Here is a 16387-nt window from a genome sequence, read left to right as displayed (position 1 = left end):
TTTTGATTGTCTAAATATGCATTTAATATGCCTTGATCAGATCTACCAGTTCTATCACTCTCCTTCATTACCCAAGAGAAGTAACAGTGAGGAGACAGTCAAAGATGTATTGAGACTATCCATGCTGTCTTCTGGTAGCTCATGCCTGTAATCCTAGTTACTCAAAACTCTAAATCCATAGGATGACCATCCAAAGACAGCCTTGGCAGAAGCGTTTCAAGACTCCATCTCTGACTCCAAAATAATCAGCAAAACGCTTGGCTGGAGGCATATCTCAATTGGCAAGAGTACCAGCTGACCAAGTACAAAGCTCTGAGTTCAAACCCTGGTAACAACCCCTCTTCCTCCAAAAATGAATCACTATCAAATAATTTTCATCAGTCTGCAATGGGATCTTTGGATATATATATATATATATATATATATATATATATATATATATATATATATATATATATATTTTTATTTTTTTGTCTGGTTGTGGGGTCTGAACTCTGGGCCTGGGCGCTATCCCTCAGCTCTTTAGCTCATGGCAAGCGCTCTACCACTTGAGCCACAGTGCCACTTCCAGCTTTATTCTTTTTGCTTATGTGGTGCTGAGGAATCGAACCCAGGGCCTCAGGCATGCAAGGCAAGCGCTCTACCACTGAGCCACCTTCCCAGCCCCATCTTTGGATATTTTAACATGAAGAATTAGGAATTGTCTGGGTACGGTGGCTCACACATATAATCCTAGCTGCTTGGAAGATAGATTGGATACAATTAGAGGACAGCCTGGGAAAAAAGTTTGTGGGCCCTTCTCCATATCCTAATAAAAAGCTAGGTGTGGTGGTACACACTTGTCAGCCTGGCTATTTGGGAAGTAGGAGTAGGAGGATTTGTGGTCCAAGCTGGCTTGGGAAAAAAAGACTCGATTCAAAACATAAATAAAAAAGGATGATGATGTGGCTCAAGTAGTAGACTACCTACCTTGCAAGCAGAAATCCCTGAGTTTAGCCCCTAGTATTGGAAAGGCCCAAATTAAACCAAATCAAACCAAACCAACAACAACAAAAAACCAAATCAGAAGCAATAAAAGAAATGGCTCTTTTCACATTTAGGACAGGAGATATACAAGTGAGTATGGAACATCTTGTCAAACCAGAAAGTAAGGAAAGAATGTGTGAAGAAGACATCAAAGAAGTTGGCTTGTGATCCATGGTCCTCTTTCCGGGGTAATGTTCTCAGGGCACAGAAAGTCTCAGCGCACCCCTCCTTGTCACTCGACCCTTCAAGTCAACAGACTAAGGATAGTTCCTAGGATAAAGAGTTGTTATCTTGCTGGGCACCAGTGGCTCACACCTGTAATCCTAGCTGCTTAGGAGGCTGAGATCTGATGATCACAGTTCAAACCCAGCCGGGGCAGGAAAGTCTGTGAAACTCTTTTTTTTTTTTTTTTTTTTGTAGGTCATGGGGCTTGAACTCTGGGCCTAGGCGCTGTGCCCGTACTCTTCAGATCAAGGTGAGTGCTCTAACACTTGAACCACAGTACCACTTCCGCTGTGAAACTCTTATCTCCAATAAACCACCAGAAAACCGGAACTGGTGCTGTAGAGTGCTCGCCTTGAGCTGAAGAGCTGGGGGATAGCACTCAGGCCCAGAATTCAAGCCCATGACTGACCAAAAAAAAAAAAAAAAAAAAAAAAAAGAGTTGTTATCTTCAGGATATGTTTAGTAGGAAGTCACGCATCAAAGGATTTCTTCAAGTAAATGAACTCAGAATCCATAAGGCAAGATTAGGGAATGTCACTGAGAAGTTGGAATGTTGCCTAATCTGTATTTCATAGTTTAGATGTGCTCCCTTTGTGAGGAGCCCTGTGACTCTCACTTAGAAAGGTCATCTGTTACTCTGAATTCAACTATTGTTGTGGGGTTGAAGGACATGGTGTGTGTTACTTGATGTCTTCAAGTCTTTGCTTCAAGTGAGCAACCTGATTTACATGTCTGATTTGACAATCTGATCTTTGTAAGACTAGGTGGTTACTGTCAAAAACGCATAGGAAGCAAACCAAAGAAGCTCCCAATATGCAAAGATGAGACAACTGAATACGAATAAGTCATATAAGGTTAAGAATAACACGTGGATTGAAACTGACAAACAACTGCAATTAAATCAATCAAGTATAGGATCTCCTAATAACACTAAAAAACAAAAAACAAAAACAAAAAACCAACCAAACAAAACCAAAGTGATTTTCTGTTTTCCCTTGCAAGGTGCTTGGCAACAAGTGATTCTGGAAACTTCAGATACAGGGAAAGAACAGAACATTCTATTCCCTTTTCGATGTCTCAGGGTAATCAGATTTCTTTTGACAGAAGTCTTTCAATGAGTCAACAAAGATGGGATGATAAAGTATTACCATTTTTATCTGTGCAAGACGAGTGAATTTGGGCAATGATAATTAATAACTGATTATCACAAAAATAGAGAAAGAAAAAGACAGAAAAGAGGCTAGGCTGCCCATTTCGCCATCTGTCTCCTTGCCAAAGCTATGGCTTCCCAACTCCTTAATGCTGTCATTCGAAGGTGGCCAGGCTCCAGCAAGACCACCATGTGCTACAGTACTGCTCTGTACTTTGACCTCTAGCATCTCTCAAGCAGCCACTTCTTGAAAGAGAACCTCAAGGCCATCACAGAGGTTGGCGGCAGGGCAAAGCAGTATCCAGAGATTTGATTCCAGATCAGGCGATCACATGCCTGATGAAGTCAGAGCTGGAGAATAGGAATGGACAACAGTGGCTGCTAGAGAGTTCTCTAAGAACATCTGTACAGGTGGGGGTGGATGTATCATGTGGATCCAGTGATTAGTTTGAACATTCAATTTGAAACACTTAAAGATTGACTCAGCCGCTACCTCATGTATACATGTTGATTATGTCACTAGAGAGCCGTGTGTGTGTGTGTGTGTGTGTGTGTGTGTGTGTGTACTTCAAGCTACCTCATGTATACATGTTGATTATGTCACTAGAGAGCCGTGTGTGTGTGTGTGTGTGTGTGTGTGTGTGTACTTCAAGCTACCTCATGTATACATGTTGATTATGTCACTAGAGAGCCGTGTGTGTGTGTGTGTGTGTGTGGACTTCAAGCTACCTCATGTATACATGTTGATTATGTCACTAGAGAGCCATTAGTTCAACAGGAGGATGATAAAGTGGAAACTGCCAGGCTAAGATGCAGCATCCAACCATGTAATTGGCTACATCAAGGCCAATCATCTAACTGTACAAAAGCCAAGAAGTGCTTCACCCATTTTCTGGGGTAAAGACTAACAAGATCTGACCTTACGTTTATATATGTTTCTCAAACAAGGTCACATCATTTCCACCCCAAAAAAAGCATACTGATGTAACTATAACTCCTCTGTACAGTATCATATATATATCATATATATCATATATACATACAGTATCATATATAAATATGATACTGTACTGAGGGATTATAGTTACATATATATATATATATATATATATATATGTATATATATGAAGCATACTGAGCCTGCCCTGTGGAAGAACCAGAATCATGTGGTCCTTCATACAATGGTATCTGTAGTACTGGTCCCCTGCCTAAATTAGAAGCAAGCTGAGATAGCATGCAGTATCTTTTTAGTCTAAATGGTAAGAAGATAGAAAAACCAGTAAGTAGAAAGAACTCACCAAGAGAGCCCTCAACCTTCAAAAGAAGGTGCCTTGGAACATGTGTCAAGCCATTCATAAGGAAGCAAAACCAAAGTGGTTTTGGAATGGTGTCTACTTTTGGATGGATCTGGTGGTTGACAGTCACATTGTTGCCATAGCCTTTCTGCATGGAAAGGTGGTGCCTTCTGGTTCTTCCTACCCTACAAAGGCTGTTGACCTATATTACCAGCAAGCCTTAGCACACCCAGGGATCTATCCCATGGCCTTCACTGCTGTGAGTCCTTATGGTGAGTCAAAGCTCACTGTACTCTGTGGCTGCTTCTCTGGTGTGATGGTGCCCATGGTTGTTTTCTTCTGGTAGGAGCAATGCCTTCTCTTCAGCTCTACTTCTCAGCCATCCTGGCATCTCCTGATTGCATTTTCTTGTATCTATTTTGTCTCTTCCTAGACTATTAAATAATATGGACGGTTACCGCATTTATTCTTCCCCAATTCCACTTTCTATGAACTAAGAACAAGGGGATTACACTGAATCTCTTCATGCGCTGGGAACTGAGCCATGCAGAAAGTTTTACTTTAAAGAGCCTGTTTAATTCTCACAGGCTTATAAGAAAGATGCTCAAAAGTCTTTGGAAATCCTCAAGAAATATGGAAAATTTCCATTGATGGAAATGTTGAATCTCATATATAGAGAAGTAGGAATAAGATCATATGGAGTTCCTGGACTAATGGAATAATTAAACAATTTTTTTTTGTATTTTACACAAAATGAATTCTGAACATGCTGCTAGGTAGTGGTGGCAATCAATGGTTTTTCTCCTGAGTGACCCAAGCAGGTGATAGTCAGTGAAGGGACTAGAGCCTGTGGGGTTGAGGCAAATATTGCATTAGATACATTGAGATTGAGTATGACAGCTTTACAATGACAGGAAAACTATTGATGCAGGTGAGAAATAAAGATAATAGTATTTTGTCTTTCATTATATCAATAAAGCATTTGTTGAAAGAGAGGGAGAGGAAGAGTAAGGCAGAAGAAAAGGGAGAAGATAGGAGGGAGACAGAGAACAAGAAATATATAATACCACTACTGCTACCACACTTTATATAAAGTAGAGATTGTCTCTAGATATAACCAGGAATTTATAAGAAATATAGGCCACGGAGAGACAAGTTAAACAACCCTACTGGGATACACTCTACAAAATGAAGACTAATGGGAACATTTCATAAGAAACCACCTTGTTTCTTCAGTAAAAATATCAACAAACAAAATACCTGATGTGATGGGAATATACAGATTGAGGAAACTTGTGAGACAGTAAAAAACATAAGCAGTGTCTTGGTGAAACATGAATAAATATTATATATTTTATGGCCAACGAATTATTGCTGGTCTTCTGGATGATCTAGTGATATTATGGCTATATTACTTTCTAAGTACACATAATGAAATCCTTGTAGATAATGTTTAAGATCTGTTTCAGTGTAAGTACAGCTAAAATTAGCCATTTTTTCCTAGCAGCTGAAGTAAGCTGATAGGTGAATCAAATTCATTATATATTGTCTTCCTATTCATATGCTGTTACTTAAGTTTAAAATTTGGTGCTTGGTTATCCAGTTCAGAAGAGATTGAATGGATAAAGGTATAGCAGGACAATGAGGCTACTCCTAGTGTACAGTACAGTAACAGACCAGTAGATGGTGCTGATGGTGGGGGCTGAAGAAGAACAGATTTTGGTTGTATTTTGAAAATTGACTTTGTTGAGGGCTGAGATGTGACAATATTCTTGCTGAATTTTAAGGAGCCATTATTTATGGATTCTAAATCACAAAATACCTTGTTTAAGAATTTTTAAGGATTTACTTTTGTACCAGGAAAAAACATAGTTGGGAGGTTTAAAAAAATCAATACATTTACAAATCCTAAGAAAGAATAAATAGTTCAATTACATCTTAACAAAACTGAGTCTATGATTTAAAATAGGTCTCACTACATACGAGACCTTGATCTGAAACTTTTGATGCCCATTTATTTTGAAACTCAGATCTTTTCAGATTTTAGAAAGGTAATAGAGAACACATATAGTATACTAAGCTACCTGCAGTAGGATCTGAGCTATGTCTTTTAATCAATTGTATTAATATTTCTTCAGTGAAACATGAGATTCATTCTAAAGGACAGAAGGTTAATGCATAGAATTCTGTTAGAAGATTTCAGGAGGATAAGCAAATAAACTCCAGAGTCACAGCAATGTACCTTCTGGTTTTCAGATTCTGGTATTAGCTGTAAGAAATATGAAATGTCAATTCATTTTTCCTATGCTTAATGAGCATCTACTATGTACCCCTGTTCTTGAAGACCTCCAACAACAGGAATTGAACCAAAAATCCAGTAACTTTAGTAGACAGCCAGATGTTCCAGGCAGCAGAAACAAAAGAACAACACCAAGCCTTCTAAGAGTAGGCAGTGCTCAGGGGGAACAAAAGAAGAGAGTTTGATTTATTCTGACAGAACAAAAGATTACATATTCTAATAAAGTAGGCAGCTGATGTTTGAAAGGTGGTGTTTAGTAAAGCTCCTTTTATTATTACCAGCATGTTACTTTTCATTAACTCTGTGTGTTTGTGTGTGTGTGATGTTTTAAGGGCCAGGATCATTGGTATGACCTTGCAGAACTTAATACCTTGAGCTCTACGGATCTGAAAAGGCTCTGTGAATCCTTAATACAGAAAGGATGATTAAGAATACTTGTGTGGGTCGGGCCCCTGCTGCTCAGTGAGAAGTACAATACTAAGACCCTTTGAGCACTGTGTGGCAGCCACCTCTTTTCTGTGGAAGGCACTAGGGTAAACCAGATAAGTAACATGCTTTTGGTGACCCTTGGCTGTATAGGAACATAACTGTACTGATGCAATCTGATAACTTCAGTTTGATTTTTGTTTAGTGAACCTTTAATTCTTTGGCACTGCAAAACAAAAATCCCATCAAATCCTCAGCTTCATTGAACACGATAAGTTGATGTTTCACTTCTGAGAGATTTGGGGTAGAAAGACAAGAACCCTTCTTTGTTCAATAGTATGGTGGGGCCTTTATGTAAACAAGGTATGGGTTACATTCTGTTTCCACCTTCTTTCAGGCAGAGGATTGTGGTAATCAAAGGGCCGGTCTCAGCCATGATGGCTCTCTCAAGAGAGGGGAAAAGGATGTCCTGAGGTTGTGGGGCTGTGGTTCAACTGAAGGTGCTCTCAGCCTGGAGAGCAGTAGAGACAGCAGGGTAGGGGGTTTCTCTCTGGTTGAGACTGCCTTTAGTTGCTTTTTCCTTTACAATGGGGATCATTGCTGAGGGCATATTTGACAATGGAAGGGCTCCTGAGTGCTGAGGTTACTGTAAGGCCAATCTCCATGAGGTGTTCTACTCTGGGCTGCTCAGTTACTAATATACCACCATCCCTTCCAATGCAAAATACCCAGACTGGACCCTGTTTGTGAGACACTGTGTTGGGGCTTTATAGTAGCTTCCTACTGCCTATAAGGAAACCAAGGCTAGAATTGATGAATAAAACTGGCTTGGGACTCAGAAAAATCTTGAGTTTGTGTCTGTTCTTTTGGGACATCTTTTGTGTGACTGCTGGCAGCAGAGGTTTTTAACTTCTTGGTAAAGGAGAATGAGAAAGCTGGGGAAAGAAAACATATGTCATAACTCTGAGATGATAATTAAGTAAGACAGGCTAGGGAGTCTTGTTGGCACTGGCCTGCCACGTGGTGGTTAGGCAGCAAAGGCCATGTAGCTATCTAGAAGCATTAGGAGAGCTGAAACTCCAGGTTTTCACCCAAGAGCGAGAATCTTTTTTAAATTTTTTTTTGCATGCTACAAACACATTTATTTCCCAGGAATTCCTCTAGTTAGTTGGGCTACTAGAATATTAACGCTCAACTTTACAGCCTTGGTAATAGCAGTGAATATCATCAATAAATATTCCCTAAGTTGGGCTGGGAAGGTGGCTCAGTGGTAGAGCGCTTGCCTTGCATGCCTGAGGCCCTGGGTTCAATTCCTCCGCACCACATAAGCAAAAAGAAAAAAGCCGGAAGTGGTGCTGTGGCTCAAGTGGTAGAGCACTAGCCTTGAGCTGAAGAGCTGAGGGACAGCGCCCAGGCCCAGAGTTCAGGCCCCATGACCGGACCCAAAAAAAAAAAAAGTATTTCCTAAGTTACTGGAAGTGAATCCAGGGACTTCGAATCCAAAGCAGAAGCAATTAGTATTTGGCCCGACCCAGATGGGCAACTGTGATGAGAAAGCACTTGAGAACAAATGAGCTCTGATCCTTCTTACCACTTCTCGCTTTTCCACTTCAAACCAGCGGGAAATTCCAGGTAAACTCTGCACCAAGTATAAGGATGTCCTCTCCACCCAGAGACTCTGAAAAATAATACAAATTAAGTCCCCAAGATGCTCTTCTTCTACCCAAGATGCACTGGGTTATGGCACAATGACAAGGCTTGCTCATTTCTCTCAGGAAACTCTCAAAGTAAGATGCTGTGAAAGCTATATTCATGACTCCATTGTATATTGCCTGAAACTTTAAAAAAATCTATGCAGAACAAATGAGCCCCAACATCAGAAAGGAAGCATCAAAATACAAAAATAGGCTGTCATGTTATTTGCTATTTCTCTAAAATTTCAATTTAAACTCTTTCTTTTTGTTGTTGTTGGTGGTGGTTGGCTTGAACACAGGGCCTGGGGATGGTCTCTAAGCTTTTTTGCTCAAGACTAGCACTCTACCACCTAGAGACACAGTTCCACTTCCAGTTTTTGAGTGGACTTTTCTTCCCCGGGCTGGCTTTGTACAATTATCCAGAGAGCTCAGCTCCTGAGTATCTAGGATTATAGGCACAAGCCACCAATGCCTGGTTTTTAAAACTCTTTTCACTTCTCAAGCTTCAGTTATTTTTATCTGAAAGAGCTAACAGTACTTTTATGAGCTTGTCACACAAGGTTAGAACAACAGTATCCTAAGGAAAGGAAAGAGCTTCAGGCACAACATCAGTAGCTCAATCTTTCTATGCCTGAAAGAAGCAGAGGCGTGGCCGTGGCCCAAATGATAGAGCCCAGGCCACAAGCAAAAAGCCTAGTGAGAGCATGAGGCCTGGGGTTCAAACCCCAGCAATGGGACAAATAAACAAAACAACAAACCCTGAAGAAGACACCTGACTTGCCCCAATATTGCATTCTAATTACTTAGAGAGTCCCAGTGACACCCACTCTAGAACTGGCTCCCTCTTCATTGCCATCGTCCCAGTAGCCAGTTCCCTGGGCCTGCCCAAACCGCTCAATCCCGGGGCAACAATATTTTAGAGCAGGGGTTCCTTCTCATCAGGATGAGACGCCTCAGGACAGGACGACCCACAGCTGCCTTGGGTACCAGCTGCTGTTTATGACAGGGTTTTCTTTTGTTGATGAGATTTGGGTATCTATGCCTCATCTTTCTTATTTAAGGCGAATGTATTCTGGAGGGGACAGCAACTTTACAAAACTCCTTGAAGTTGTGCCATTTATCCAAAGAACAACAACAACAACAACTAAAAACAAAACTGGAAGGATTTCTTTGCATTAGCCAAGAGCTACTGAGATCATTATGGCAGAATCCCTTTGAGAAGGTGTTCTAGTGGTGATGGGGAGGAAAGCAGATACTGGTGCCCAGGGAGAAGAGAAAGGGAAGTTTAAGGTTTGTGTGTGTGTGTGGGGGGAGTGCACAAGTGTGCAGCCATGCAAGGGGAGGAGGTGGCCTGTGAGCTGCATGTTGAAGAGTGTGCAGGAGTTTGCTGGGGGAAGGTGGAGGCTCACAGGCAGGAGGAAGCAGCCCGTAGACACAGAGTAGCTTGTGAAAGTACACAACCACAGAGGAAGAAAAGCTGGATGCTGCTGGAGAGGAGGAGGAGGAGGAAGAGGAGGAGGAGGAGGAGGAGGAGGAGGAGGAGGAGGAGGAGGACGAGGAGGAGGAGGAGGAGGAGGAGGACGAGGAGGAGGAGGAGGAGGAGGGGGGCGGGTGAGTGGGTTGTGGTGAGGACAGGTTTCTTAAGTTGGGGAAGGATAGTTTGGAGACAGATTGTGAAGGCTAGAAGCTCAGGAAGGGGAGGCCAGATTTACTCTTCCCTTCCCCAATGCTGCTATGTTGTTGATAAATATTTAAAGTGATGGCCACGAGGAAAGTAGGATAGTGGAAAAAGCAACAGGGAGGGGAGTCAGAAAATATGGGCTTCAGTGCTAGCCTTTTGGGAGGAGTTGGTGGAGGATTTGGACAAAGTTAGCTGTTTGAATCCAGTGCATCTTTGACTTGGTGGAGAACTACATCATATACTGATTAGATCAGTGGAGGACAAAAAGACAAGTGTCCAGAAAGAACTAGAAAGCCATCATGGATCCTTTCAGTATCATTTCAATGGTCTTTTCCAATGATCTTCTTGCTTTACTACTTAACCCATCAAATCGGCTTGCATAAAGACTCATTCTTTATTCAGCCCCATTGAAACTGCAAAACAATCCCAGATTCCCTTTCTGACCTCTTGACTGAGCAATTACTAGAGTTATTGCGGGCAGCACCGAGCATTGAGTGCGCTGTGGTTGCCAGGAGAGTCAGTACTAGGCAATCATGGCTAATAACATTAAAAGAACACTTCCAACTTATGGAGGGAATATCTGTGATGAGGCCAAGGAGTTCACTTAGCAGTTTTGGTATGGGTGCAAATACTGATTGACTAGAGATCTATCTGGATATCTATCTATGTCACTTTTTTTCAAGGAGAAGGAAGATCACATTTATTTGCTGAACAGTCTGCAGCTTTCTGCCCAAGTAGGGGCCATGAGAACTTTTATCCCTTCTGGTTGGAAGCATGTTGAACTAACAAGGCAAATTCTAGCTACTGAGAGCAGGCAACACATGTGAGGCTTCTGCTCTGGGCCCTCCCCCAAATCCTAATCTCATGCTGTTCTAACGGGAAAAAAAGCAGCAAAACCCCCCATGGAACGTACCAAACCAGCAACCTAACCAACCTATTCTCTGACTCTGGGCTGCTTTTTCCCTGTTCATTGTCTTCTTCACTCCTTGTACTTACTTCTGTCTAGAATACATATTCTGAGATTTCCACAATGGTTTGAACTTCAATGGATGAGAAGACTCAAGTCAACCATGAGAGTTCACAAAGAGTGATCTAAGGACTACTATTTTTTTTGGGGGGGGGAGGAACATTTCTAATGTCAGAATTAGTGATTCCAAGTCAGAAATCCTGACTCAGAATTCTTGAGCTGGAGGCCAAAAGTCTGCTTGGTTAAAAAAAAAAAAAAAGCCCCATTCCACTATACAGCACGGTTGAAGACCCATTAGACTATAGGATTCCCAGAGTCCCTTCTGGGGGCTATACCAAATAACTACTTACCAAGGGTCTGTCCCCAAGGAGCCCACAGCCTAGTAGAGCACAGAGGAGGGAGAATGTCAAGGATTGCTTGTTACCTTGAATTCATTCTCTTTATCTTTCGTGCCTTTGTGGAATGGTCTGTCGTAGCGGAATTTCCAGATGTGATTCACTTTATAGAAACTTTTGATGTTGTCTGGAACACCTTCTCTCTGCAGGACCTCCTGGCTCTCCGGTATGGGAGTCACAGCATATATTTGCAAATCTAGGATTCAAGAGTCAAGGAGGGAATCGGACTTGGCAAATTTCAAAGAAGTCTGGCTGGAGCTGAGCTGTGTCCAGGGGAGGGTGGGTAACAATTTGGTGTTTCTAGTACCGCTGAAATCATTTTTAAAAAATTGACAAAGATGATGCTAAGAACTTATTTCATACTATGTTCCAAACTGAAGGCCTTCAATTAGTTCTTGCTAGGAGATTTTGACAAGGTGAACCTTTGTACCACTGGTATTTTTAGGGTTGGGTAGGTGGGGATGGTTTGAATTGTAGGTACTCAGACTCATCATTGAACATAAATACAGTGTGTGCATAAACCCTTTCAAATCTATGATGTTATGCCCAGCCTCATAGGCCTATGACCAAAGAAAGAAACTAGAACACTGACAATGACTGACAGTGACCTGTGCTACTGTGACCTGGCCCACAACTGTGGTGCGCATTCTCCCAAACGCAGGTATTGATGAGCAGAGTGCTTTCTCAGTTGTGGTTATTTTAAACTCTTATATTCAAAAGGTGGTCATCTTTACTTGTATATGCATTTCCTTCTCCTCTCAAAGAGAGACAGACAAATATTCTTTCTTATGTGATTTCTTCCTTCTCTTGCATTTGTGTCTCTATTTTGAAGGGCGAAACTGTAACTGTCACAGGCATCTCATGAGTTCTGTACGATCACTGCTGCAGGAGGAGGTGGACTGATAGATAGAAGGAGCACTGGGCATGTGGTCCTGTCTGTAATCCCTATGCAACTCTACCTGGGTTTCTTTGTGACGACAGTGGGAGTGTAAGGTAGGTGGCGATTATTAAGTGCTACACAGGGCTGTCATAGTGAGGAGTACCCCCCTCCCCCCACCATGAAATTTACTGGAACTTCCTCTTTCTCTTCCATTCTGCATTTCAGAATAAAAACACTAAGAGGAAAAAAGGGATGAATGATGAATATCATGACCACATCCCTATACTTTCTTGAACGGACATTATTTCCTGCAGGGAGGCTAGGAAAAGAATCTAGGGGAAATTGCTAAAAAGGAGCTTTAAACAAAAGTGGGGTTGAGATATGAAGGAGGTTTAATTAAAGGGAAAATAAAGGTTCTTTAATGGGATCTTTAAGGGCTTTCTTTTCAACTGACATTGTAATAGAGCAATTACATTCTGTGCAGAATGAGCTAAGCTAAAATTAAGATGATCAGGGTAAGAATCTACTGAAAAGGGACTTGTGGCTGAACAACCCTGCAAGAGAACGCCCTGCAGCTAACAGCTGGAGCAACCTGACCGGGACCCAGCCGCTCTAGGCATGGATACACTGCGCTTCCGCCTGGAAGATGGTTTCGTCGGGCTGGTTGGCATGCTGCATGGCGATGGCATGGGGGAACTCGTTCAGCATCCTCTGTTGGAAGGCTTCCAACCTCTCATAGTCATGCCCCCGACACACAAACTCCTTATTCTGAGGAAGAAACCAAACAAGAAATCAGGAGTAGGTTACACAGGAAAGCCAAAAGGTACAGCCACAGACGCGGGGACCAGCCCTAACACTAGACTATAATGAAGACAACATCCATGCATCAACCTGAAAAAAAATCCAAAATATTAAAATCTCAGGGCAGAGAGCATGTACTCTCTCCTGCTTTTGTTTTGTTGCTGCATATTAAATGATACAGATGTGTCAGGGTGATCTCTATTGCTTTAAATAAGGCTCAGCGGAGTGCTTCACTTTTCCTACTTGTCTTATGTGAAGTACAAACGTGTCCGATTCTCAGAGCGCCAAAATACAAGACCAAAAGCAACATTCCAAATGTTGAGGATAAAACCTTTTTCTTTTTTCTTCACCACAATGGGGTTGGAGCTTGGTGCTTCACGCTTGCGAGGCTGGTGCTCCACCGCTTGAGCCATGAATCCAGATCTTTTGATTTGGCTATTTGGGAGATGATAAGGTCTTGACTTTTTGCTAGGTTCTGCCTGGACCATAATCACCCTTTTATGTTTTCCACATACTTGGAATCACTGTGTCCAGCTATTTCCGTTAAGACAGAGTCTAATGAAACATTTTGCCTGGGCTATCTTATGTCCCACATAACTGGATTGACAGGCATGTACCATTGTACTTCGCTACAGTGTGAAGTGGTGGTCACACGAACTTTTTGCCTGGGCTGATCTTAAGGCATGATTGTTCCTGATCTTCGTCCCCTCTTCCTGCCAGCTCCCTTCACCCCTAGATCCCTGCTAAGACTACAGGTGTGAGCCACGGGCATGGGCACCAGCTGCAAGTCATTTTTATAAACTTGATGTCTAATTTATAAATAAATGTTGCCATTTGGAAGACAAGAAAGTACATGTAAGAACTAAAAATGTACTTCACTGAGTTATTCTTAAAAAGCTCCCAAGGTCAGCCTCACCTCTTTTGCTGACGAGAGCCTTCCATGAGAAAAAGGGTGAACTTATCTGAACCTGCACCTTTGGAGGCTAGAAGAACCAGCTCGGCTTGGTTTCTGATAACCAGGAACCCACTTATATGGCTGGAGCCATCTCTTAAAGAGTTTTAGGGCCTTGCCAAATATTGGACATATTTTTGGCTGTTTTAGGTTTAGGATAAGTATTCTGTAGGCCAGGACGCTTTCATTCATGTCAGAAGGCTGAAGGTCATCGTTGAATCCAGCCAGAGAGCTAGAAAGATGGGCAGATTTTCCAAAAGTATTTTAACAAGCTGGTTACATGTGATGGACGTCTTTCTGACAGCTCAATCTGGAAACTTCTACTGTTTTGCACTAATCAACTGTGCACTCTGAGTTGATCTTAATTAATCTGTGCAAGCTTGATAAGTTGCCACCCATTCCCACTCTACAGTATAACCAGAAACCAAAGTTCAAAGGCTTCAAGTACTTTGTCCATGTATACTAGCTTTACACACAGGGGTCTAAGGCCTGAGCTCTGGCTATCCTGCACATGGCCTGGTCAGTTAGGGCCAAACCAGGAGCTGCTAACACTAAGAAAGGTTGTGAGGTCTCATGCTTCAAAGGTCTTGAAGAAATGGAGAGAACAGTTTATGGCTTGAAAAGGCGGAAGCCCAAGGTTTTCAGTGATTTTCAGCTCTCCATGGTTCTTCTCATTACATAAAACAACCAAGGGAAGAGCTACAAGACTGCAGTAAGGGACTCAGAAAAAACTAGAAGGTAGGTGTGATGGCACATACAAAAGATAGAGGGAGAAAGATCATGAGTTCAAGGCCAGCCTGGGATACACAACGAGATCCTATCACCAAACTAAATCAAACAGGGTAGGCACAGGTAGCTCGTGCCTTTAATATAGCTACTCACGAGGCTGAGATTTGAGGCTCTTGGGAAGTAGCCAGCCCCAAATGACCCAAGAGCCTCTCACCTTCAATTAACCAGCAAAAAGCCAAAGGGGAAAGGTAGCTCAAGTGGTAGATTACCAGCCATCAGCAAAAAAAACAAGTGAAAGCATGAGGCCTACAGTTCAAGCTCAATATCAGCACAGAGACAAAACAAACCAATTAACTCAACAAAAGTAAATTAAAAATAAAAACTAAAAAAAGAAACAATTGTAAGTAAAAAATATATGTACACATCTATCTATCATCTATCTATCTATCTATCTATCTATCTATCTATCTATCTATCTATCTATCTATCTATCTATCTATCTACACAAACAAAAATGAAACAATTGGTAGACTCAGGGCAGGTTTGTAGCTGCAGACAACGGAGAAAAGGCCATAGAAAATGCTTCAGTTTCTCATGCCACAAAATGAATCAGAATACTTTCATAAAAAACAGTTACGTAAGCCGGGCGCTGGTGGCTCACGCCTGTAATCCTAGCTACTCAGGAGGCTGAGATCTGAGGATCGAGGTTCAAAGCCAGCCCGGGCAGGAAAGACCGTGAGACTCCTATCTCCAATAAACCACCAGAAAACCGGAAGTGGCGCTGTAGCTCAAGTGGTAGAGCGCTCGCCTTGAGCTGAAGAGCTGAAGGACAGTGCTCAGGCCCAGAGTTCAAGCCCCACAACCGACAAAAAAAAAAAAAAACAGTTACGTAGACTATACCTAGAAATCAGGACTTCATATGACTGTGTGCTTAACATTTTCTACAGAAAAGTGATACGTCTAGTGCAAATAAATGTACCTTTGATTCTGTATTCTGATGTGCCCTGCAAAATGAATGATGACTAAATGGACAATAAATGTCCTTTCTCTCTCATTCTGTCTATATGCGTATGTACTGACAGTTAAGGACGGTTTTGGGTTAACTCAAATACTAAAATATTTATACATTGGGATTTAAAGTTATAACAAACTGACTCAAATGCATCAGTTATCCAGGGTATTTCTCTTTAAGCATATGAGCATGAAGATTTCCTCTGTTAACCAACCTTTTTTTTTAAGTTTTTTATTATCTTTAAGTAGTTGTACAAAGAAGTTCCCATTCTACAAAACAGTATATGAATACAAAGTGTCTGACAACATTGTTAACCAATATTTTAACATTACTTTTTAATGACAAGGATTATTGAACACTTTTGTATGCTATGATCAAGTCTTCTATAAATACTCAGCCACATAAAACAGTACTTGGTCATAGGTGAAAAACTGAAAGAATGGAGTTGATTATTTCATTACCTAGTAGTCACATTAAAATGTCTGGAAATTTCTCTTTGTCGAAAGTTTGTATTAGCAATAAACTGGATCTTTTGTGCTAGATGACATTTACCTTTTCACAAAGTCAGCAAAAAGGCAAAACAACACTCTTCACATAGTTCTGCAGGTACAATTTGCACACAATGTGAAACTGCACTGTTTCTCACAGGGACTTTATAACCCTCCCCCTTTTCTCTAAAGGAAATTGCAGACTGAACAGAATAGTGAATATCATAGAAGACAAACTATAATCACCCAAGCTTACTTACAATATACACTTAAAAAGGAATAGATTGCTTTATCTCTTGGGAAATTATTCAAAATGAAGGGCTCTAGATTAATATTAATGTGATACTTGTAAACAATAAGGGTAAAA

At 41.4% G+C, this 16387-nt stretch overlaps 1 protein-coding gene across 4 annotated transcripts in view; it reads right to left on the bottom strand.

Moving 5' to 3' along the window:
• Dock4 (dedicator of cytokinesis 4) overlaps positions 1 to 16387 on the bottom strand; it is a 431845-nt gene that overhangs the window by 21057 nt on the left and 394401 nt on the right. For all 4 annotated transcript variants that reach the window (XM_069996180.1, XM_069996183.1, XM_069996182.1 and 1 more), the window contains 3 exons: positions 12665 to 12806; positions 11188 to 11354; positions 8013 to 8099 (listed from right to left, as the gene is read on the bottom strand). In XM_069996180.1, coding sequence (XP_069852281.1) covers positions 8013 to 8099; positions 11188 to 11354; positions 12665 to 12806 — 396 coding nt within the window. The remainder of the gene's footprint in view (positions 1 to 8012; positions 8100 to 11187; positions 11355 to 12664; positions 12807 to 16387) is intronic.

This window comes from Dipodomys merriami, unplaced genomic scaffold (genome assembly GCF_024711535.1).
Source record: "Dipodomys merriami isolate MVZ:Mamm:240054 unplaced genomic scaffold, mDipMer1.0.p SCAF_5, whole genome shotgun sequence".
NCBI classification, from domain to species: domain Eukaryota; kingdom Metazoa; phylum Chordata; class Mammalia; order Rodentia; family Heteromyidae; genus Dipodomys; species Dipodomys merriami.
This window is presented reverse-complemented; position numbering and strand designations above follow the sequence as displayed.